This window comes from Labeo rohita, chromosome 24 (assembly GCF_022985175.1).
Source record: "Labeo rohita strain BAU-BD-2019 chromosome 24, IGBB_LRoh.1.0, whole genome shotgun sequence".
Lineage (NCBI taxonomy): Eukaryota > Metazoa > Chordata > Actinopteri > Cypriniformes > Cyprinidae > Labeo > Labeo rohita.
This window is the reverse complement of record NC_066892.1, coordinates 4,941,380-4,966,278: the sequence shown is the minus strand read 5'-3', so window position 1 is coordinate 4,966,278 and position 24,899 is coordinate 4,941,380. Positions and strand designations below refer to the sequence as shown.

The following is a 24,899-nucleotide window of genomic DNA, read 5'->3' as shown; positions in this document are numbered from 1 at the left end:
TTCCATTCTATTAATTTTGTTTCCATTGTGTAACTACTCCATTATTAACACATCGAAAGGTCCAGTTCCCATGTTCCTTGAGTGTTTTTATATCTATTTGTCCCACTTTTAAGTACTGTTGTTCGTGCATTTTGTTTAAGTGATTGTTTGAGGTTTTTACCAGCACCATGTGATTGATTCGGATGAGCGAATAGACGCTTCCCATATTTGATTATGTAAATAACACCTACAAACCACCAAGGTCGTTTCTTCAACAACAACAACTTATTTATTGCAACCAGAAATTGTTCATACACAACACTATTAACAACAATTGCTCAACAGAAAGAGAGATTAGGATAAGGCAAGTAACAAAAGAGGAAGCAGCATTCAGGCACAGTGGGTGTTCACAGAAGCCGAACAGTCTTTCCTGTGACGGTCAGATAATCTTCATCAGCAAGTGCTCTGAGCGCCTCATCAAACATGTCCTTTGTGATGGCCTGAAATGAGAGGAAAACATTTTAAGTTCAGATTTTCCTTGGGCTTGCACTTTGCATCATTTCTTACCAATTTATAGAGTATCTATGCTGTATTAGTATGATTAAAATAAAACTAATAAAAGACATACCGCTTCTGACTGGCCACGAAGATCATCAAACAGCTGCTGGTACTTCATAGCTGGTGTTTTGCCCTTTGACTGGATGAGTTTCTTCAGGGCCTGAGCCACTTCTTCCTTACGCTTGCGTGCTGTAGCACTCATTCCTGTCCAGAAACAACCGATCAAAACATTTAGAATTTGCATACAACATCCACAGGTACTAGTTAAGGCATAAAGGGATAAGTTGAGGAAGAGCACCGACTATGAAAATTTTAATAAATAAATGTGCTTTATATAATTTATATAATTACACTTCCAATTTATTAACTATTTTAGCAATTTAAAATATTTTAATGTTTTAAAAAATAAATATATTTGAGAAATAGCGCTAGATAATAAAAATAAATTTTATATACTTTAATTGCATTAAATTATTACCATTTCTTTTTAAATGTAAAATATTTTAATATTTGTAAAATATTTGAGAAACAGCACTACATCATAATAAAAATAAATATTTTACATACTTTATTTGTACTGAATTATTACCATTTTATTAATTTAAAATATTTAAAATTTTATTTTAATTATTCTTTCATTTTAGTCATAGTAGTGGTCTGCACAAGCATGCATTCATTCATTCATTTTAACAGGTACTAATTAATGGATAACTGGTGAAATGAAAATCAGGAACAGCACCGATTATGAAAATGTAAAAAAAAAAAAAAAAAAAAAAAAAAAAAAAAAAACAGGGTAACAATAATAAATAATAGTACTTTATATAATTGCATTACCAGTTTATTAACTATTTTATACATTTAAATATTTAATAATATAAAAAATGAATATTTGAGAAATAGCACTGATTATGAAAGCACTGTAGTTAATAAATAACTAAATACATAATTATATTACATTTAATAACTGTATATAAATGATTATAATTACATTATCAATTTATTTTATATATTAAAAATATAATTTGAATATTTGAAGATCAGCCTCAGTTGATTATGAAGTAATTTTAAAAATGGAAAAAAAAATGTAGCTAATAAGTCACTAAATATAATAACTATCACATAATTTAATTGTATATAATGTAATAATTATATAGTAATTATAAATGTAACAATTATATAGTTACAATATCAATTTATTTTACATATTAAAAATATAATTTATGTTAATATTTGAGGAACAGTCCTCAATTACTAAAAATCCTTTGATTATGAAGTGATTTCAAATTGAAAATGGTAACATTACATTTTTCATATCTTTATAAATACATTATTATTCACTATTATAATTAATAATTTATTATAATTAATAATTTGGTATTATTCTTAGTAATTTAACATTTTAATATTAATACTTTTCTTTCTAGTTATAAATATGACCCTGTGACTTGACCTGACCTGTTGTAGCCATTTTAATCCATGTTTTGTTTCAAATTATTAAATGAAATAAGGAAAAGACAAGAATGCATTGTGGACTGAACTGTGTGATAAAATGCAAACCCACTACCATGCTTCTACATCCTGAAGAAAAGGCCAAAACATGACCAGTACTAATGGTTTATTACTACATCTCTAAGTTGTACCTGTGGTGAGGATGGAGATATCCACGAATCCTGTCCTGGGATCAGTTGCGGACTGTTTCAGGGCCTCTCTGTGCAGTCTCTTGGCTTCCTCCACATCGATGGACTCGACTTTGCTTGAGAAACGTACTTTAGCGTGAGCTTCAGCCAGTCTGATCAGAGACTCCAGCTGACGGGGATACGCCGACACCATCCCTCTACCGCTGCCGATCTTACGCATGTCTACGTAAGCCTGCAAGGGAAGCAGCAATTGTAAATATTAAGTATTACATTTACCACACTACTACAGGTACATTGATATATATTGTTTTTTATACCTCAATAAGGGCCTGACTAGCTTCCTCACTGAGTCTGGGATGCACAGATGTGCGAGCAAATGCGATGTAGTCTTTCAGCATGGCCATGTCCAGATACTCCTCTTCAATCTGCTCTTCGCTCTGATAATACAGAGACACGAGGTGATGCGCCAGACGTCTGTCATACGCCTCATCCTGAGGGTCCAGCATCAGGAAGATCAAATCAAACCTAAAACAAGAGATTTTTTTTTAGTTTAGTGTTAATAATAATAATAAAAAAAAATGCTCAGGTGATGTCATAAAAGTAAAAGAAAAAAAAACACTTGGATTTTAAGCTTCAAAAATTTGAGCTCACTACAGCCATCATTTACCCAATTTACCGTCTATAATAAATGTCTTTAGTGTTACTATGATACTGCAATTACAGTACTTTATAGTTTTTTTTAAATAGTCAATTTTCTCTACTTCTGAGAGAACTTTATTGCTCACCCTTCCAAAACATACATGCATATAAAAAAAAATATATATAATAATAATAATAATAATAATAATAATAATAATACATATGTAAATTTTAGGACCATTCAATAGTTTGGGGTCAGTAAAATTTATTAAAGAAATTAAAAAATTATTTCAGTAATGATGATTTGATTGCGGTTTCAGTTTTTTTTTTTTTTTTTTATAATTTTAAAGTTTTTATTTTTTCTATTTTCATTTTGATTTTAAGGTTTTAGAATTTGTGGCATATTTGTAACTTCTGTTTTTTTATTATTATTATTATTATTATTATTTAGAAAGTTATTTTACTATATCCTGGTAAACTAAATAAAAATAAGAAATGCAGGTTAATATTTATTTTAGGTAACATTAAAAAATATATATATTTATATATTTATTTATTTATTTATTTTTTTTTTTTTGTTAAGTCAACTATTAAAACTAAACATTATTTCCCATGCAAAATTCAGTTTCTTTCAGAAATAACATCACTTTAGGGATGTTAAATATGTTAATACATACATAAAATATATGAAAAAAAATATATTTATTTATTCATTCATTCAGTACCATTAAAAAAAAAGTTTGGGGTCAGTAAGATTTTTATTTTTATATTTTTCTATGTGCATTTTAATTTTAAGGTTTTAGCAATTTTGTGGCATTTTTTTTTTTTCTTAAATGTTGATATTTCCATGTATTATTTATTTTAATTCATTTAAAATAAATAAAATTCATTATTAATTCATTTTTTGTTATTTATTCCATGTTCAACTAAAAAAAAGAATAAAGGCAAGTTAATATTTCAACATTAAAAAAAAAAAAAAAAAAAAAAAAAACACTCTCTCACTTTATATTATTTCCCACTCAAAATTCTGTTTCTTTCAGAAATACATCACTTTATGGATGTTAAATACTTTAAAACAGTGTCATGTTTTATTTGTACCTGGACAGAAGTGTGTGCGGCAACTGAATGTTTTCTATAGTCGTCTTTTTGGGGTTCCACTGAGACTCCACGGGATTGGCTGCGGCGAGGATGGAGGTCCGAGCATTAAGCTGGCAAATGATCCCAGCCTGTGACACACAAAAATGCATTAATTATCTTTCCTGACAAAATCATTCCCTCAAAAAAAAAAAAATCATGAAAGTGACTGTTCACGTATCCTCCTCACCTTGGCAATAGAGAGCGTTTGCTGCTCCATGACCTCATGCAGCACAGACCTTGTGTTGTCGCTCATCTTATCAAACTCGTCGATGCAGCAGATGCCATTGTCGCTGAGCACGAGAGCTCCCGTCTGCAGAACCAGCTGCCGGGTTTCCGGATCCTTCATCACGTAGGCTGTGAGACCCACAGCGCTGGATCCTTTCCCGGACGTGTACTGACCGCGAGGAACGAGGTTATACACGTACTGGAGCAGCTGGGATTTACTGGTACCCGGATCACCGCAAAGCAGGATGTTGATCTCAGCACGGAAGTTTCCGCGGCCCGTCTGAGTGAAGTCCTTACGGGTCCCACCAAACAACTGCAGCAGGATGCCCTGGAAAAAAAAATGCTTACTATAAAACTCACATCCACTCAAAATAAAACAAATCAAAGGCAGTCTTAAGCTGTATTAAAACTCACTTTCTTGATGTCCTCGTGTTCATAGATGCTGGGTGCCAGGGCGGAAGACAGGCGTTCATAGACGTCCGGTTTGGCCGCTAGTTCTTTGAGCATGGCGACTCGTTCTTTGGTGAAGAGCTTCTGCTCGCTGTCCTCGTCCACTCCATGAAGACGCTTCTCATCCGTCTTCCGGAAGTGGATGGCGTCGATGTGGGTCTTGTACACAGACTTCACCTGGCTCTGTCGTGGGTTCAGACGCATGGGGGCGGCTCTGTAAATGCCTGGTGAGAATAACAGACATGCTGGTTAGGCTTTTCACACAATACCTTTTATCTTATAATACAATTATCTGAACTTCAATTAACATCAAAGCTTTCAAAACGTTTAATTAAAAATTCTCTTTTCAAATCCAAGAACGTCTTGCTAAAATAATTAGATTAAAAAATACAAATAAGAGGTTATAAAGAGGTATTTATCTTTACATGTGACCATGGACCTCGTGACCAGTCTATATTTGTTGCAATAGCCAAAAATACATTGTATGGGTCAAAATTATCAATTTTTCTTTTATGCCAAAAATCATTAGAATATTACATAAGGATCATGTTCCATGAAGATATTTTGCAAATTTCCTACCGTAAATATTAAACAACTTTAAAGGTGATTTTTGCAATATTTTAATATTTTTGCATCCTCAGATTCCACATTTTCTAATAGAGGTTTCTCAGCCAAATATTGTCCTATCATAAACCATACATCAATGGAAAGCTTATTTATTCAACTTTAACATGGTTTATGAATTAAAATGTCAAACAAATGGACCCTTATGACTGGTTTTGTGGTCCAGGGTCACAAATATCAAAAAGAACACTACCAACAATAATTGCTATTACTTCTATTATTAATATTAATGCATTATAGCATATATAAGCTTATATGTTTACATAAAATATATAACTAGTATTAATAATGTTATAATATTCTAAGTATAAACAAAAACAAGCTATAGAATAGTTTATAACACTATACACAAAAAAAAATTCTTTTAATACTTCATGTTATAATATTCTATGAACAATAATGGTAAATTATAAAATATTAAATTACATCCAAAAATATATATATAAAAAAAAAAAATAATCCATAACATTATATCATACTGTAATAATAAATGCAATATATTATGCAGAAATGTAAATGTTAATAATAGATATATAATAGTTACCCAATACTGTATAAATAATGTTCATATAATCTATGAATTACAGATTGCGTAAAAATTGTGTATATATATTTTATAAATAATATTTATTAAAAAACATGTTACGAAATCTGAACATTCTTACTGTATAAATAATGTTCATATAATGTATGAATTACAGATTGCATAAAATCTGTGCTTTTAATGAATAAAAAAAAAAAATAAATAAAATAAAATAAAATAAAAAACAAAAAAAAAAACTTGATAATCTCAAATTTCTGACTTCTGACAACTGCAAGTTTAAATCTTTTGACTTTTTCTCAGAATTGCATGAAACAAACTTGCAAATCTGACTTTTTTTCCACTCATAATTGTGATAAACTCGCAATTCTGAGAAAAAAAACAACATCATCAAAATACTCCAATATTGAATGTGTCTGAAAGTCAAGCTGTTAAACTATTTCTGCTTCATACCTTTGAGGAAGCTACAATACAGGCATTGTTCATAAAGTAAAGAAAGAGGAAAGATCAAACAGGATCAGCTATTATATAAAACCACATAACAAAACCTCAATGACAACAGGTCGTACCAGTGATGTTTACTCTGTCTCCAGGTTGTACTTTGTCAACCAGGTCATTGTGTGCGTAGACGACTGTGGTGTGTGGCGTCTGACCCGCAGGCATGTCCTCTGGAGATTCCTGCAGTTTAATCTGTCAGGACACAAGATATCGAAAAGAATCTTAATTTCTGTTAGGGTCAAAAGCACTAGTAAACAAATGAAATTAAAAATAAAAATCTTTCTTAACCAAAATGATATCATGCAAATTAAAAAATAAATAAATAAAAATAAAATAAATAAATAATGATGTATATGTATATAAAAAAGATAAATAACCCACCATTTGTTTGTCAGAGAAGATGGAGCGATTATGCACCAGCGCCATGCTGTGGGTGGTGTTGCAGTTGCGGCAGACGGCGGGTTCAGCGATGCGGCCACGGTCCACCTCCACACGCGTGTTAAATGCACACACCTGACAGCGGAAAAATGCCTCCTGCATCTCAGGGATCAGCTGTGAGGTGCGGATCACCATTCCACTGATAGTGATGAGCTGGTCAATATCTGAAAAGAGACAAGAGGCGATGATGCGATCGCCGACATTTAGCAATAAACAGTTTGTGATCATTAAGCACTAGGTTTCTTACCTTCAGGGTTAAGTGCACGCATGTTTCTGGTTTTCAGGGCGCTGTACGGACGCACTTGAATCTGATGCTCCAAAACGGAGTCTGGGAAACGATCGAAGAAGAGCTCATTGACAGCCATATCGAAAGTGGGGATGACTTCCTGTGAGGATAAGATTTAAAAGGAGAAGCTCACCAAGGCTGCATTTGTGCGTTTAAAAATATAAAATTCAAATTTAAAATTGTTAAATATTATTGCAATTTAAAATAGCCATTTTTTATTTTAATACATTTTAAAATGTAATTTATTCCTGTGATGCAATGCTGAATTTTCAGCATCATTACATCATTAGTCTCCAGTGTTACATGATCCTTCAGAAATCATTCTAATTTGCAGCTCAACTTTTTTAAAATTCTTTAATGAATAGAAAATTCCAAAGAACAGCATTTATTTGATTTTAAACATTTTTATTACTAGGCTTATTAGTCTCACCTGCGGATAACAGATCAGCTGACGGTAGAGGTCGGTGTCAAAAGTCTGAATATGACTGCAGTTGACATTCAGTACTGGTTCTCCAACAACGCTGATCTAAAACACACAAGAACTGGATATTAAGTATTCTGTACCACCAATACGAGCAACCACTGTTTATGCCTTTCTAATCAGCACTGCACTTCTCACCTCATCCAGCTTCTGCATATAAAGAGGCTCATTCAGATCCAGACCAGCATTCTCCTCCTCTCTGGAGTTGGGGTCTGTGAATTGCTGAAGGAAACGCTGCAAAAAAAGAACAAAGAGCCTTAAACAAAGATCATTTTGTCAATGGAAAAACAGCTTTTTGCCAGTCAGCTGTGGATGGATGTAGTTACACAGACTGCAATCACACCTGAAATTTCTCCTTGCAGGTTCCCACATTGACATCCGTCCCCCAGATCACCAGTCTCTGTCCCGCACCCTGCTCGCTGCCGGGCACTGCGTCTCCAGATGGCTGAAAATGACAAGAGACATACTTAAGATTAAAAATAATTACATAAATATATTAGGGACGTTTTTCTGTATTTATATTAAATTGTATTCATTTTAAATATTTTGAATTAGCTTTTTTTATTTTTAATTTTCATTTTAACACGTTTAATTTGTAGTCATTTTGTTATGCATTTTGACTTTTTGCATTTGTCTTTCTATTAGTTTTTGTTGCAACACTTAATAAGGTGTCATTTGTTAACTTTAGTTAACGCATTAACATAATGAACAATACATTTACTCCACTTTATTATATAATTTTATATTATATACACTATTCTATAAACAACTTGTGACTTTAATAATGCATTAGTAAATGCTGCAATTATTATTAACTAAAACTAATAAATGCTGTAGAAGTACTGTTCATTTTTAGTTCATGTTAAGTGATATAGTTAACTAATTTTAGTTAAATTAAGTGTTACCGTTTTTTTAAAATAGTAAAATTTCATTTGTTTATTTCAGCTTTAGTTAGGTTATTTATTGTTAGTCATTTTAATTTCAACAACACATGTCAGTTAGTTTCTATTGCAACATTCCTAATTTAATTACATTTTTCTGTGTACTTTGTTTTATTTCAGATTTATTTAATTAGTTATGTCAAGTAAGTATAATTATGGATTTAATATGGGTTTCTGTATTTTGTGAGTTTAAGTGTTACACAGTACAATAGTACTGCAATAATTAAATATTACCTAAATGATAAATAAAATACAAATAATATTTTAAATCATATTTATAATTATTATATTATAGTGATATTATAGTCATATTGGGAAAAAGGTTTTCCTTCTTTTTTGTCCTTAGCTGATCACATGCCTGATGCTTATGAACAAACCACAATAAAGTCAACTATTTGCATTTATACATATTTATGTTAACTTTTATTTAAAACACAACCATTAAGTCAAAAATGATAAGATTAACCTCTAAAACTATTTACTTTTTAAACGAAACGTTGAATAGCAACTTACCGGTTCTGAGTGCATGTCGACCTGCGGAGCTTTCCGGACAGATCCCAGGTCGGCCCGCTGACGTGCCGGTGTCCCACGTATGCCGCTGCGGGGCGTTCCTTCCACCCTGGAGCTGGGAGTGCCATACATCAACGGGGAACTTGCGTCGATCTCACTCTGCAGGACTGGATAAAACAAATCATGATTTTCCCAATTCAAATGACCTCTAAAGATCTGCATAAACAACTCGATTCAATTTAAATAAGATGCTGAAAGCGAGTCGTACCAGAGCGAGGGGCCATGGGGCTGGAGAACAGCGACACGTCCTGAGTGCCTGTGTCCATAGCTGGAGACGTGGGCATGGGCTGAAGCTCCGTGGACGTGTCATGAGCTCTCGACCGCTGTGATGGAGGAGAAAGCGGGTCCTCGCTCGCAGCTGCAAACACAGACAAAACCGTTCACATGCAGAAATCAGGAACTGATTAGAAAACACTACATGCACAGCAAATGTGTGCACTCAAAGTCAATATAACTCACGGGTCGGAGGGTCTCTCTTACGGCTCTGAGATGATGGTGAAGACATCTTGACTCAAAACTGAAAGGTTAAGTCTGAGAATTAGTGAAATGGAACGTAGTAAGACAAGTCATTATTTTGAGTGCATTTTTCCGCACCCAAATAGCAAATTGTTTTTATTTTCTTGTTTTAACTTTATTAAAAATGTTTTAGGCAAAAAAAAAAAAAAAAATAATAATAATAATAATAATAATAATAAAAAAAATAAATAAATCTTAAATACTAAATATTTATGTGATTCTTCATTCATTTTCTAGTTTTTTTTTTTTTTACTTTTTATTTGTTTGTTCATTCATTCGCTAAATTATTTATTCTTTTAAATAAATTATATACATACAACTATATATCTATACAAAAGTTTTTGTATATAAATAATAATAATAAATATATAATTATCAACTTACTATCTCGCTATATATTTATAAAAATTGAGTATTTAAGAGATATATATATATATATATATATATATATATATATATATACACACATACATACATGTATGTATTTGTGTGTATATATGTATGTATATGTGTGTGTGTATATATATATATATATATATATATATATATATATATACACACACATACACACACACATATACATACATATATACACACAAATACATACATGTACATATAAAAAATACTAAATATTTATGTAATTTAATACATTTTCTTGTTTTACTTTGTGCATTCATTCACTTTATTATTTTATATATATATACACATACATACACACATACACACACACACACAGATATATATAAAATATAAATATAAGTGTATAAAATAATATTTGTTATTATTATAAAGTATTACACAGTAATATTATAATGTATAATATATAATAATTATTAATTTACTTATTTATATATCTTGTATATACTCCATCTATAAGTGATCTATAACAGGTCTACATTTATAATTTAATATTATTAAATTACAATATATATTAAATATAAAATGATTTCATCTTTATTGTTTACTAACATTAAATGTAATGCAAATCCAAATAGTGGCATGTTTATTTTATTTGAAACTTATGATGTAATTTATCATGTTAATGACTCGTTGTTATGAACTAGCATAATTATATTTAATATAAGGTACAAAAAATATAACTCTTACAATATAAAAGTTACATTTACAATATGACAGCAGGCCTAATATTTCTTTTCCAGAATGAAAAAAAATTATACCACGTTCTTCATCACAACACTGCAAATCTCTTAAGAAATAAGGCAATGCGTCACAAAACAAACAAATATCTAGCTAAACATAGAGAGGAAAAAAATTCGTTTAGCAAAGTAAGTTTAAAACTTGCACGAGACACCCAAGGAATACAACTGTCCACAAACCTAAACTTATTCATATTTAAACCACTTGTAAAACGACATACCACATTTATTCTGTAAGTACATTTGGGGAAAATGAGTTTTATTATAAATGTATGAAGGATGTATAGCAACTTTTGCTACATTTAACGTTACACAGGAACAGTCCAAGCGACTAGCACCACGCTGCATCACCCACAACAATGACATAACTAAACCATCTAACTAGAATCTAGAATAACTATTATTTTCAACTACAACGCACTATGATAACGTCTAACTGACCAATACCTATTTTTAGGTTATCGCGATTATGTTTATTTTCAAACAAAAAGAGCTGATACAGAAATACAACACACTTACCGTTCGCACTGTTTCCCTTCTGATGTGAACGGTGGCGCGAAACTGCCTGTGACGTAAATTTCGCGGGGAAATTTTGACCAACCAACAACACGCTCCTCACTATCAGTCGAGAGGGGGTGATGTGCTACACGTGTGTGGATAAATCATTCAAAACTCGTTATTTCTTAGATTACGCGACAAAATTGCACTTAAATATACTTAGAATTAGAATAAACACGTTTTCGGACTTTCTTAGTGACAGATTGACAGTTACAAGGCGGGTGAAATAAACGAATCCCATCAACTGTTTGGTATCGTCCGAAGTTTTCGCGGGAAAGAACATCAATACAGCATAAACAGAGGTAATTCTTCAGACATCCACTAGATGTCCATGTGGACAAGATGAAGTGCCACAACACATCTGTATGTACAAAAACAACTGTACCGCCTTCAGCTATTTATGAATGAGTTTTTGGCCCCATTAATGAAAATTCTTTATTAATACAAGCAAAAGCTAGGAAAATAAAACTAATTTTAATTTTAAATTCAATTTTTTTTAAAGATTTAATTATTATATTAAATGTACGATTAATAACAAATAACCTTATTGCTTTAATTCGAATCTTGTTATAATATATATTATTTTTGTACTGAATGTATACGTTCAATGTGCTTCTCAAATACATGGATGTGAATAGATAAATTAATAAATGGCGGTATATTTCCAATTATACAATATAGTCGACACCCAGATGAAACAACAACAACAACAACAACAACAACAATAAAAATAATAATGTTTTATTCGTATTTATTTAAATACATTTTCTCTCGATGACCTTTCACGCATTCAAACATGCCCTCATGTCCAACAACTTAATAATAATAATACGAGCAAATAAATGAGCAAACGACAACAACAACAACAATAAATACGAACGAAACATTTTTTATTTGTTCGAATTTATTTATTTATGGCATTAATTTAAGCATTAATCTTGAGGACATATTATTATTATTATTATTATTATTATTATTATTATTATTATTATTATTAATAATAATAATAATAATAACTACAACAACCATACTTATTGATTTATTAAAAAATACACACGAAGGAAAACCTATAATAATAATAATAATAATAATAATAATAAATACGTACGAAACAAACATTTTATTTTATTTTATTTTATTTTATTTATTTATTCGAATTTATTTATTTAGGTATTGTTATATGGCGCATTTAAGCATTCAACTTGAGGACATAATAATAATAATAATAATAATAATAATAATAAATACGTACGAAACAAACATTTTTTATTTTATTTATTAGAATTTATTTATTTAGCTATTGTTATATGGCGCATTTAAACATTCAACTTGAGGACATAATAATAATAATAATAATAATAAATACGTACGAAACAAACATATTTTATTTATTCGAATTTATTTATTTAGGTATTGTTATATGGCGCATTTAAACATTCAACTTGAGGACATAATAATAATAATAATAATAATAATAATAATAATAATAATAAATACGAACTAAAGTTTTTTTTTATTTATTCGAATTTATTTATTTATTTAGGAATGTTGGTAATAGAGCATTGATATAAGCATGCAACATAATAATAATAATAATAATAATAATAATAAACAAAAGTCCATAACATACTTATATACGAACTAAAACTTAGGTCATAATAATAATAATAATAATAATAATAATAATAATAATAATAATAAATATGAATATATTTATTTCATTATTTATTTAGGAATGTTGGTAATTGCACATTGATTTAAGCATGCAACATAATAATAATAATAATAATAAATACGAACTAAAGTTTTTTTTTAATTAATCGAATTTATTTATTTATTTAGGAATGTTGGTTATAGCGCATTGATATAAGCATGCAACATAATAATAATAATAATAAACAAAAGTCCATAACATACTTATAAACACGAACTAAAACTTAGGTCATAATAATAATAATAGTAATAATAATCTATAACTAGGCTACAACAGCAATATTTCTTATAAACAAGAACGAAAATCTATAATAAAATTAGTAATAATAATAAATGCGACCTAAACATTCATTTTTAATTCAATTTCTTGTCTATTCTCGTTTTTTTTTTTGTTTGTATATGTATATTATTTATACATGTATGTGTTGGTAGTGGCGCATTAAATTAATTTCCCCTGACTGCTGTGTTCTTTCACACTCGCATACGCATTCAAACATGTCCTCATGTCCTACAACATGAAGTTCCGACAGACTGTTCTTAAAAGTTGCTGGTAGGCGTTCATGCACACCCGAGTCTCCTCAAATAGGAGCACAGGCGGAACATGTGACTGACACTGGACATTCACTGGCTTCTGGAAGGGGGCGGCGATGCCGTGACGCAAGCCGAGCGCTCGTACTTATGCACGAGGACGGCAGAGTTTCGATAGAGAGCTACGAGGACTTTAACACCTGTTCGCGAGACAGACAGACGTTTGGAGATACGCGCGGGGTGCGCGAAACAGGGTGTGAGTGCGCGTGAAAAATTACGCTTTTGTGGACTGTCAAAGGGGACTAGGTAGAAGGGATCCGCTGCTTGAGTTTGAGTTTGGCTGCGTCCATGTCTGACATATACAACCTGGACTCGCAGTGCGTAACGCCACCATGCAACATGAGCTGGGCCATGGAGCCTGCCAACTTCTATGACAATAAAGTCATGCCAGGGGATGCCAAATCCGGGGGAGAGCGTGGCATGTCCGAGGAGAACAGCGGCGGCGGCGGCGGCAGCATGATGGAGCTCAGCAACGCGCCTGCCATCTACGATGATGAGAGCGCCATCGACTTCAGCGCCTACATCGAGTCCATGTCCACGGTTCCGCTGGAGATCTGCAACGACGAGCTCTTTGCAGACTTGTTCAACAACGTGAAGCAAGAGAAGCCAGACTTTTACCTGCCGAGCGCGTTTGCGCAAAAGAGCGCGGAGAGGCTGCAGCAGCAGCAGCAGCACCACCAGGATGGGGGCTTTGGCAAGGGCGCGTTTTGCGCACCGATCAAGAAGGAGGCGGACTGGAGCGACAGCGAGCTGTCCTCTTCCTTACCATCTCAGATCGAGACGTGCGCGCAGACCTCCGTGAGCCTCATGCACACGGGCCAGCCGACACCTCCCACCACACCTGAGCCAGAGCCCGTCACCCAGAGGAGGCTGGGAAAGGAAAAGGGCAAAAAGTCAGTCGACAGGCACAGCCCGGAGTATCGGCAGCGGCGCGAGCGGAACAACATCGCCGTGCGTAAAAGCAGGGACAAGGCGAAGCAGCGCAACCTGGAGATGCAGCAAAAGATGATCGAGCTGGGCGCCGAAAACGACCGCCTGCACAAAACGATCGATCAGCTGACGAGAGAACTGAGCAGCCTCAGAAACTTCTTCAAACAGATGCCCGAACCTTCGTTCGGGACGGCGGCGCGATTGGCTGTTGACAGTCGGTGACGCACGTCGAAAGACAGAGCCCCAAAAACCTTGCCAAAAACATACCTCAGCGAACTTGAATTACTATGTTCTTCTGTAGCAGACGTGCATTAAGTTACACATCGGATGACGGACTTTGGACTCTTTGTGATTATTTTTGTGAATGTTTTTGTATTCTAAATTATTACAGAACAACTTCATATATGTTTTTATGGTACTTGTTTTATAATTCCCAGAAAACTTCGTATTAATGCCAGAGCATGTTTGAAAATTGTACAGTGTGTACAAATGTACAATAAAACGACGTGAAATTTCAAAAAGATCCATGTGAACGCGCATGTGTGCAAGGGGGCGGGTCTCAGTGGGCGTGGTCTGTTCAAAGGTGTAGCTGTCAATCAGCAAGTCTGACTTAAATAATAGCTCTTTCGAGTCATATGAGTTGAACAGCGATTTTGGATTTAGGAGTAAATGAGGTTTGTGGTTAAAACTAGAGAGATATTTCCATACCTCTAAGGTAAAAAGTAAAAAAAAGTTGGTAAAGTCTACAACTAGGTGTTTAGTTTAAGTGCTTGAAGAATGGGAGCAACTTTTCAGCAACTAAAAAGAGTTATTCACAAGTGAATGAAGTAGCATTTTTTATGCATTGACTGCACAAATGATCTATAAATAATATTATATGACAGTCACTGTCAAGTGAATAAGTGTAAGATTTTATCTTAGTTTACAGCACAGGCCTTGGATTCATAGATGTACAATTTAGGATCAGTTCAATGGCATAATTCATAACAATCATTAAACATAATATAAATGTGACCCTGGACCACAAAACCAGTCATAACGGTCAGTTTCTTGAAAGTGAGATTTATGCATCATCTAAAATACTGAATAAATACACTTTCCACTGATGTATGTGGTTTGTTAGGATAAGCCAATATTTGGCTGAGATACAACTATTTGAATATCTGAAATCTGAGGTTGCAAAAAAAAAAATCAAAATAATGACAAAATCACCTTTAAAGTTGTCCAACTGAAGTTCTTAGCAATGCATATTACTAATCAAAAAAATAAATCTGATATATTTACGATAGGAAATTTACAAAATATCTTCATGGAACGTGATCTTAATATCCTAATGATTTTTAGCATAAAAGAAAAGTCTATCATTTTCACCCATACAATGTTGTTTTGGCTATTGCTACAAATAAACCCCAGCGACTTAAGACTGGTTTTGTGGTCCAGCGTCACATAAAAACAATTTTTGGATAAGGTTTGTGGCCTACACTAGAAAGGCACATTTACAAATTTTCAGATGAATGTGCCAGACAAATTTCGAAGCTGCTGTTTTATTTCAGTTAAAAGTTGGTAAATAAAGCCTACAACTTTCACTTGAAGAACGGGAGCAACTGTTCAGCAACAAAAACAATGTTAATCACAAGTGCAAGTAGCATTTTTTATATAGGAGCTGCACAAATGATCTATAAATAACCTTATATAATACAGTCACTCATTGCCAAGTGAAAGTGTGCAGCATTTTATCCTAGTTTACAGTTAGACAGGCTCTAGATTCATAAGTGTGACCACATAGATTGCAAAATTTTGATTTTGCAAATTCAATTGAATTGCATAATCAATAACAATCATTAAACCTAATTTACATAGCAATAAATAAGCTTTCCATTGATGTATGGTTTGCTAGGATAAGGCAATATTTGGCCAAGGTACAACTATTTGATTATCTGAAATCTGAGGTTGCAAAAAAAATACAAAATAAATCAAAATACTGAGAAAATCACCTTTAAAGATGTCCAAATGAAATTCTTAGCAATGCATATTACTAATCAAAAAAATAAATCTGATATATTTACGATAGGAAATTTACAAAATATCTTCATGGAACGTGATCTTAATATCCTAATGATTTTTAGCATAAAAGAAAAGTCTATCATTTTCACCCATACAATGTTGTTTTGGCTATTGCTACAAATAGACCCGTGCTACTTAAGACTGGTTTTGTGGTCCAGGGTCACATAAAAGCAATTTTTGGATAAGGTTTGTGGCCTACACTAGAAAGGCACATTTACAAATTTTCAGATGAATGTGCCAGACCTCGAAGGTAAATTTCGAAGCTGCTGTTTTATTTCAGTTAAAAGTTGGTAAATAAAGCCTACAACTTCCACTTGAAGAACGGGAGCAACTGTTCAGCAACAAAAACAATGTAAATCTTTCATCTTCCATATCATAATAGTGGATGCTCTTTAAAGAAAATGACTTAATCATGTATTTGGTGGCATAAAACATTTATTCATTGTCAAAATAGGTATTCAGCTGTCATAGAGAGCAATAAACCAATTTTCTATTTTCACAAATAATTTAACTTGAACACCACCATAATGTGGCTAGAAACAACTTTTGTCTTAGCAGACATTTGAATGACAACACAAAAACGACTTTTATCAGCTGATATTGGACATGAGCATCTTTTCTACTATTATTTACATAGTGGTTGTGGTTTTCTTAACAGTGTGGACATCAACAATCATTCAAAATGTAATATTGTTCAGGTGGCTTCTTTAAGCTTCTTTTCTTAGCTTAGAAATAAGGCAAGACTAGTGTTGACTAATTATTCTCTATAAACAGTAGTAAGTGTGCTAGTCAGTGCAGATCTAACTCCTCCAAACCCATCCAAACAGTGTGACTTCTGTTGACGACGTGGATAAACGCACTCAGAGGACCGATCTCCGACCCAAGAACATTTTCCACACTGTAACCCTGTCAAACAAACAGATCAGACCAATAACAAACAATTAAGAACAGAAATGTTTATAAATGACTGACACCTAAACATTGCTAGTGCAGAATCTTACCTCAGTACACCTTGTTGAGTTTAAAAGAGATTTAATGGTCTTTTGCTGCAACTGAAACACATAAACGTATTAATATCATAATTTGATTCATATGATGTGGCAGGGACATGAAAAAACTCTATGAAAAAATTACAATTTTCTGTTAACTCACAGTTAACCCTGGAAATCATTTAGACTCTGAAAGCCTGAGGAAATCAACCCTGTCTGACCTCATCTAATCAAGCATCTTGAGAAATTCTCGCTTGACAGCGTTAGACAAAATAATGTTACAGGCTTCTTTTACACGGTGATAGCTGCATCAACTAAATGCAGTATGAAAACGACTTAGTATTAAGTAGCTAATTTATATTTTTTACGCGAATGAGTGCTTTTTTGTGCTTAAGAAACATGCCAAAATATAAACACACAAACTTTCCCTTATATGCATCAGTTACTCAGTGGTCCAAAACTGTCACAAACTTCATAAGTTTATTCAGGTTCTGTGGGTGAAACTCTTTTCTGATAACATATGAGAGGTATCTTGTTACATCTGTTCCATAATGTGACCCTCCACTTTCACTGAAATTTCCAGGAAATAAAACAGACTGAAGATAAACACTAGGTGAAAAACATTTTCGTTTCTGCACGAGTGATAAAATCATGCTAGCTTCACTTTCTTAAGTGTTTATGATAATCATGTTAACGTCATATAAGATGTAGATACAGATGTCGTTGAGTTTGTCTTCAGGAAAGCAAAATCAGAAGAATCTCACGAAACCTGTACTGAAAAGCACTACGTCATATCAGCCCAAAATATATACTGAGATTAATAAAACTTGATATTATGATTGTATGACATTAAAAATGATGTATTGCTGTACTGTCTTTAATTAAAGCTATTTAAAAATAAAAAATAAAAAACTAGACCTGATTTTTCTGTAATAGCAATGAAATCTAACCATTTAAATTAATGCAAATTATTTAAAATGTAAAGTATTTATATACTTGTCTGCTGTATTGTGTTTATTAATTTTTTTTAATAAAAACTGGACATTATTTTTCTGTAACGGTGATGAAAATTTGATTTATTTAAATTAATGCAAATTTCTTAATTGTAAAATATGTATATATCATACAAATGTCTAATGTACTGATTTATGCTTTTTGTAAAAAATAAAAAAAATAAAAATGGACATGAATTTTCTATACGAGTACTCAAAAGCTGATATTATTTAAAATAATGCAAATGATTTAAATTGTAAATTATCTATATATCATTAAAATGTATGCTTGTACTGTTTAATCATTTTTTTGTAATAGCAATGAAAATCTAACATTATTTAAATTAATGCAAATTCTTTAAACTGTAAAATATTAATATATTATAAAAATGTCTACTGTATTGCATTTATTGTATAATTTTATTTTTAATAAAAACTGGACATGATTTTTCTGTAACAGTAATGAAAATTTGAGATAATTTAAATGAATGAAAATTACTTAAATTGTAAAGTATTTATATATCATAAATATGTCTGATATACTGATTTAATTTATGCCATTAAAAAAAATAAAAATAAACCAGGACATGAATTTTCTGTAACAGTAATCAAAAGCTGATATTTAAATTATTGCAAAGTATTTAAATAGTAAAATATCTGTATATCATAAAAATATCTGCTGTACTGCTTTTAATTTATTTTACTTTTTTTAAAATAAAAACTGGACAGGATTTTGTTGTAACAATAATGAATAACTAACATCATTTTAATTAAAGCAAATTATCTCCTTCATGTTTTTTTTTTTAAATATATATGACTACAACATGTTTTTGTCCACCATTTAAATGAATGTCTTCCACATACAGCATCTGAAAGCATCTCACCTTGATTTTGACAGTACAGTGGCTCAGTGGGGAGCAGCTCAGAAACACCTCTAGCTGCATCATTGTGCTGGGTTCATCCATTACGGCTCCACATGCTAAACAGAGGAATCCTTTCCTAGAAACCAGCACACCAACAAACATGCAACTTTTATTGCTGTTTTTTTAAATGTTTGTTGAGTCTTTTTCAGTTTAAGGGCTTTAAGGCACTATGATTCACCGCATCAGCTTTACTCTTTCAGTGGAATGTGAAAACAATTTGGCCATGCGGTGGGTTGTGATTAAACACAATGTAATGGAGGCGTCTTACGCATTAACTCTGAACACATATGGGTCAACAACCCTGCGGACATGCATTTAGTATTGCAAGACAGCACCATTTTTCTGTATAGTCTATTTGCCAGATGCTTTGTAAAAGCAGATATTATAATAATGGCTTGAATGGATTTGTTTCTTATAAACATGCATTACAAGATGTGGACTGTTGTGATGTTTTTATCAACTGTTTGGACTCTCATTCTGACAGCACCCATTCATTTCATAGGATCCATTGGTGAGCAAATGATGTAATGCTACGTTTTTTCCAAATCTGTTTCAGTGAACACAAACTCATCTACATCTTGAATTGCCTAAGGGTAAGGAAACGTTCAGCGAATCTTCAGAACATTTCCTTCAAGTGTGTTTTTGTGGTTTTGGACACAAAATAAAAATGCCACAAACACATCCCCTATGATGCACTTCAGAAAAACTCAATTTTCTGACTTGCTTCTTAATAAAGAAAGCATTTGGGACTCAATAACCACTTCATTTTACAAGATGACGCGAGTAGGATTTCGCAGCTGTGACGCTGCTTTAATAATGTCTTTAGGCATTAGTTCTCTAGAACTGATGTTAATCTGTCAGCCCAGATGTGGTAGGTCAACTGTTTCTGGTATTTAAAGTTCACCAGTTTGGAATTTTGGCCTAGTCAAGAAAAACTTACTGTTGTTCTCGAGTCTCCAAACGGCAGCTCTCGCAGCGGCAGCAGGTGGGCCAGGAGAACGCTGTGCTTTCATCCACTGCTACAACCACACCTGCACGTTAAAATAAGCAAATTCAAGTCATTTAATTGACACAACTGACTCAAATCACTTTGCTTGGTCATCACAGGATAAACCATGCATTGTATTAGTAACTAACAGGGCTGGGTTTTGACACAAATTTCACGATTCGATTCTGATTCTCAAGCTTGACTCGATTTCCGATTCAGTATCAATTATTTTGTATATATCTGGTACAGCATATGCCAAATGTGTTTTCATCAATCGGCCATATTAGCAGCACTGAACGTAAACAATGCCAGTGAACTGAACAAAACTCATATTTTGCAGATTATTGCTACTGAAAATTGTCAATTATTGTCATGCTTTGGGCTGTACTAATCGGTTGGACAGGGAAAAAACATTTGGAGTGCTATAGACTGCCAAAAGTTAACAAATCAAAGAGAAGAGTGCAAAAAACTGATAGAAACAAACAACTAGCAAGAAACAGGATTTACAGGAAAAGAATCTTGACAACATTCATGTTTGTTCTTATTATTTCTGGTCAGGTAGGTGAAATATTAGGCTAATGTCTTAATTAATACTGCTCGCACGTATCTTTACCACCTATTCATTTTAGTTTGTCAAAACACTGCACCCTTTCCTGCTTTCTATGTCCTTCTCTATATGATTTAGCAGCTTCCACACATTTTTCCCGTGGTTTAGACAGCATAAATGAGCAGAACAACATATTCAGTAGTACTAACCATGCAATCCATACTGTTGTTTCAGAAATCAATATTTTTTTTTACCCAGTTCTAGTAACACAATAACACTCTTAAAAAAAAGGTTCCAAAAATAGTTTGCAATGATGTCATAGAACATTTTTGGTTCACCTTTCAGTGAACAGTTTTTAAAAGTAACATTTTTTGGAATCTTCTGTGGAATCAAGTGTTCTGCAAATGTTAAAGGTTCTTCATGGAACCCTAGAATTATTTTTCAGAATGCAGTCTTTTATGTAAACAAGTCCATCACTGCTATTTGTACTCCTGTCTAAATTAGCTTACCACTGATATTTTACCCTTCTGATTTGACCTACTACTGTGAAATGAATTATGAAACACACAAATAAATGATCAACACCTAATCTATGACTTTGTTTGTTCAGACCTCTGCTGAGAACTTTAGGCAAACTTTTAGGAAATCTAGGCTCTGCACGATTCTCTGACAAATGACATCGTAAAAGCACTAACACGCAGCACACAAACACACATCTGTGTTACATAATACACAGCAGGCGTGATACAGAGTGATAAGACCGCTGCGTGAACCTCTGCTCTCTGGAGGATCCTTCGGCACGCAGCCAGAAGCTGAAGTTGCTGACCACTGCAGAAGATTATTTGTGCTTGTTACACTTTTGAGTCAGATGATCTGTCTTATCTTTAGGGTGAAACAGCCATGGAGATTCAAAGTCTAACTTGGAGTGTCAAATATCACATTTCTATTCCCTAATTGAACATGGAACAATGTAAACAGTGTCTGCATGAAACCTTAGTGTGGAATCAAAACAGAACATGATTCAAGTGCATCTATATTTATCACTTCATGTCCTGGATCATCTATGGGGATTACAGCTTGAGTAACTTTCATTCAGTAGTTTTGAATGTTTCCTAAAAACAGACAATCTGCAATGCATTATAAAGCATTCATGGCTTAATCTCATGAAAACACGTGCAGCCCAAAATCAAAATAATAATAATAAAAAAAAAAAAAAAAAAAAAAAATATATATATATATATATATATATATATATATATATATATATATGTATAAGGAAGGAAGCATCATTTTCTTTATATATATATATATATACACACATACACACATACATATATATATATATATATATATATATATATATAAAAGAAAATGATGCTTCCTTTTAGGACCATTAAGCACAAACGAGGACTTGTTTTTTTGTAAATTATTTAAATAATTATTGAAATAAATACTACCACGATGTATACATACACTACAATTACACTACAATATAATGAAAAATATGTACTTATTTTTTAAAATAATTACAGAAAAATATAATAATTAATCCAAATATTTTAATTTGAATCTAATTATTTTCTAATTACAGTAATGAAAATAATCATGAAGATAATGTCAAAATGCAAAGATATCAGACTTTTTTTTGTAAATTATTTAAGTAATTATTTAAGTAAATACTACCATGATGTATATATACATTAAAATATAATACATTTTTACTTATTACTAGTAATTATTAAAATAATTACTAATATAATTTATTATAATTCATCGAATTATTTTCCAATCACAGTAATGCAAATTGTATTAAAATAATGTCAAAAAGCAAAGATATAAATATTTAGCAATTAAATGTAATAAATTATTATTATTTACATTTATTTATTATTTATTAAATTATATTTATTTATTATTTTTAACACCCCCACACATATATATATATATATATATATATATGTGTGTGTTTATATATATATATATATATATATATATATATACACACATATTTATATATTTTTTAATAAGATCAGTTTAGAAATATTACTAATTATTATTATTATTATTAATTTTGTAAAAATTAAACATTTATTTTCTTTATATTATATATATATATTAAAATAACGTATAATGATGTTTTTAAACAAATTTCCCATCTGCCACTGACTAAATAGACAGTATGTTTATTTCCTCTATATTTTTGGGGAGACAGCAATGTTAACTACTACTACAGTTCTGCTATTTTTTTTGTTTTCCATATAGCCGGTCGCAGACTGCAACTGCACAGCCATTCTATAAATATGACAGCAGATAAACCAACCCCTATATGACACATGTGGTTAATTGATTTACATGTCATGTGGTGTTTCTCGGTCAAAAACACAAGCTGCAAACAAGACGTTCTGCACAATGCTGTTTTCTATTTTCTGAATGATACATTTTTAGATGTGGTATTACTGATGACATTTAAAAAAGCAATGAAATAGCTCTCTAACTATTAATGCTAAGAATTAATTCAAAGAATGAAACAATACAGAGACATGAAACCACTTTGCATGAGTTAAAATAATATAATAAGAGAATGAACAGAACACTTTGTAACAAATGTGACTTTTATATCTCAAAACCAGGCAGAAAGACAACTTCAACATGTGGGAGAAAGATCTTTAAGGAGGGAAAGCAAATAACAAACCACAAGAAGGTCCCTAACAAAGCATCAAGAACAAAGCCTGAGCCAACAAACAACTGGTTTCGTTTAAACGGCCAAACATGCTGTACCCCCCTGAGATCTGGTTCTGTCAGGCTGGATAGTACCAACTCAAAAATGGGGGAGGCTCTGGGGGGAATAAACCAACCTGTGACAATGCAGAGGGAGTATGGGAGGGTTTCTGGACTCAGGTGGTCCAGTATGACGGGCCGTGGTACGGAGAAGGATGGGTCCTCTGCTTCCACTTGGATCACTGTCTGTTCCCAGCAGAATATCTGAGCTGGTTTAGGAAAAGGAGCAGTAGCTTAATGTCACGGAATGTTCTACAGTCACGGCTCTGACAAATAACAACACAAAGATTAATGTAGGAAACCTCTAAATCTCAAAATAGTTCAGACATGAAGAAGCAACCACAAAGACTTTCAGCTTGAATGGCTTCCACTCAGTAGTGCTGAATTTTCCTTAAAAAACAGAATTTTTAATGCATTAAAAAGCATTTGTGGCTGCATCTCATGAAAACACATCCAGGTCACATTTCACCCCACAAATGAAAAAAAGGAAAGGATGAAGAAAAGGGAAAGCTATTTTTTAGAACCATTTTTGTGACATTTTTTACAGTTAAGCACTAATTCCACAAATTCAGTTATTTATATTTATTGCGTCATTTATTTAAATAATTTAATTTACGTACATAGATACTACCATGATGTATAATTACATTATTATGTAAAATATGTAATTATTTAGAATAATTATTTAAAATATGTAATGTAATAAATATGTAATTATATATAAATAATTATTTATTTACCTAACATATTAGGTAGGTTAAAATAAATAAAATAATGTCAGCATGCAAAAAATGTTAATATAATTTATTACTTTTCTCGTTTGATTTCAGGGTTAAACATGTTCTGGACTTGTTCTTTACATTTTTTTATATTAATCCGCATCATGGACTATAATACCTTATAATCAGTGTTAATTTGGTATTATTGAGATATATAAAATTTAATTAGAGCCATTTAAAATATTATATTATTTCTTAAATGTATTCAATTATTATTAATTATTATTATTATTAACATTTATTATTTATTCAATTAAATGTATTTATTATTTTTATTATTACAATTATTTTATTAATTAATACGTTAATTTTATATTATATATATTACAGATTATTTTAAATAATGGTTTTAAACAAATTTCCAAAGACCAAA

At 31.9% G+C, this 24,899-nt stretch overlaps 3 protein-coding genes across 3 annotated transcripts in view; 1 reads left to right on the top strand and 2 right to left on the bottom strand.

Annotated features, from left to right (window-relative positions):
- Positions 1-242: 242 nt before the first annotated feature.
- mcm4 (minichromosome maintenance complex component 4) lies at positions 243-11,295 on the bottom strand. The gene is made up of 17 exons (XM_051097530.1): positions 11,197-11,295; positions 9,464-9,521; positions 9,213-9,362; positions 8,948-9,111; positions 7,837-7,938; positions 7,632-7,727; positions 7,443-7,538; positions 6,974-7,112; positions 6,670-6,890; positions 6,360-6,480; positions 4,590-4,849; positions 4,138-4,503; positions 3,912-4,039; positions 2,492-2,699; positions 2,178-2,406; positions 608-741; positions 243-479 (listed from the first exon to the last, which is right to left on the bottom strand). The coding sequence occupies exons 2-17, from the start codon at positions 9,507-9,509 to the stop codon at positions 387-389; spliced, it is 2,553 nt and encodes an 850-aa protein (XP_050953487.1). The 5' UTR covers positions 9,510-9,521; positions 11,197-11,295; the 3' UTR covers positions 243-386.
- Positions 11,296-13,633: 2,338 nt separating this feature from the next.
- On the top strand, positions 13,634-14,989 carry cebpd (CCAAT enhancer binding protein delta). The gene has a single exon (XM_051097532.1). The coding sequence runs from the start codon at positions 13,825-13,827 to the stop codon at positions 14,686-14,688; it is 864 nt and encodes a 287-aa protein (XP_050953489.1). The 5' UTR covers positions 13,634-13,824; the 3' UTR covers positions 14,689-14,989.
- Positions 14,990-16,756: 1,767 nt separating this feature from the next.
- Positions 16,757-24,899, bottom strand: part of spidr (scaffold protein involved in DNA repair) — a 69,447-nt gene continuing 61,304 nt past the window's right edge. Inside the window, exons 16-20 of the mRNA XM_051097529.1 lie at positions 23,825-23,956; positions 20,375-20,465; positions 19,396-19,510; positions 17,532-17,582; positions 16,757-17,436 (exon numbers count right to left, since the gene is read on the bottom strand). Of these exons, the coding sequence (XP_050953486.1) occupies positions 17,320-17,436; positions 17,532-17,582; positions 19,396-19,510; positions 20,375-20,465; positions 23,825-23,956 (506 nt within the window). The 3' untranslated portion in view covers positions 16,757-17,319. The remainder of the gene's footprint in view (positions 17,437-17,531; positions 17,583-19,395; positions 19,511-20,374; positions 20,466-23,824; positions 23,957-24,899) is intronic.

Excerpts from the sequence above, each read along its gene's own strand:
- cebpd (XM_051097532.1), top strand. The coding sequence starts at position 13,825 with ATGTCTGACATATACAACCTGGACTCGCAGTGCGTAACGCCACCATGC.
- mcm4 (XM_051097530.1), bottom strand. The coding sequence starts at position 9,509 with ATGTCTTCACCATCATCTCAGAGCCGTAAGAGAGACCCTCCGACCC. Across the intron at positions 7,539-7,631 it reads ATATGCAGAAGCTGGATGAG|ATCAGCGTTGTTGGAGAACC; the intron begins GTGAGAAGTGCA and ends TGTGTGTTTTAG. Across the intron at positions 4,850-6,359 it reads AGACAGAGTAAACATCACTG|GCATTTACAGAGCCGCCCCC; the intron begins GTACGACCTGTT and ends TATTCTCACCAG.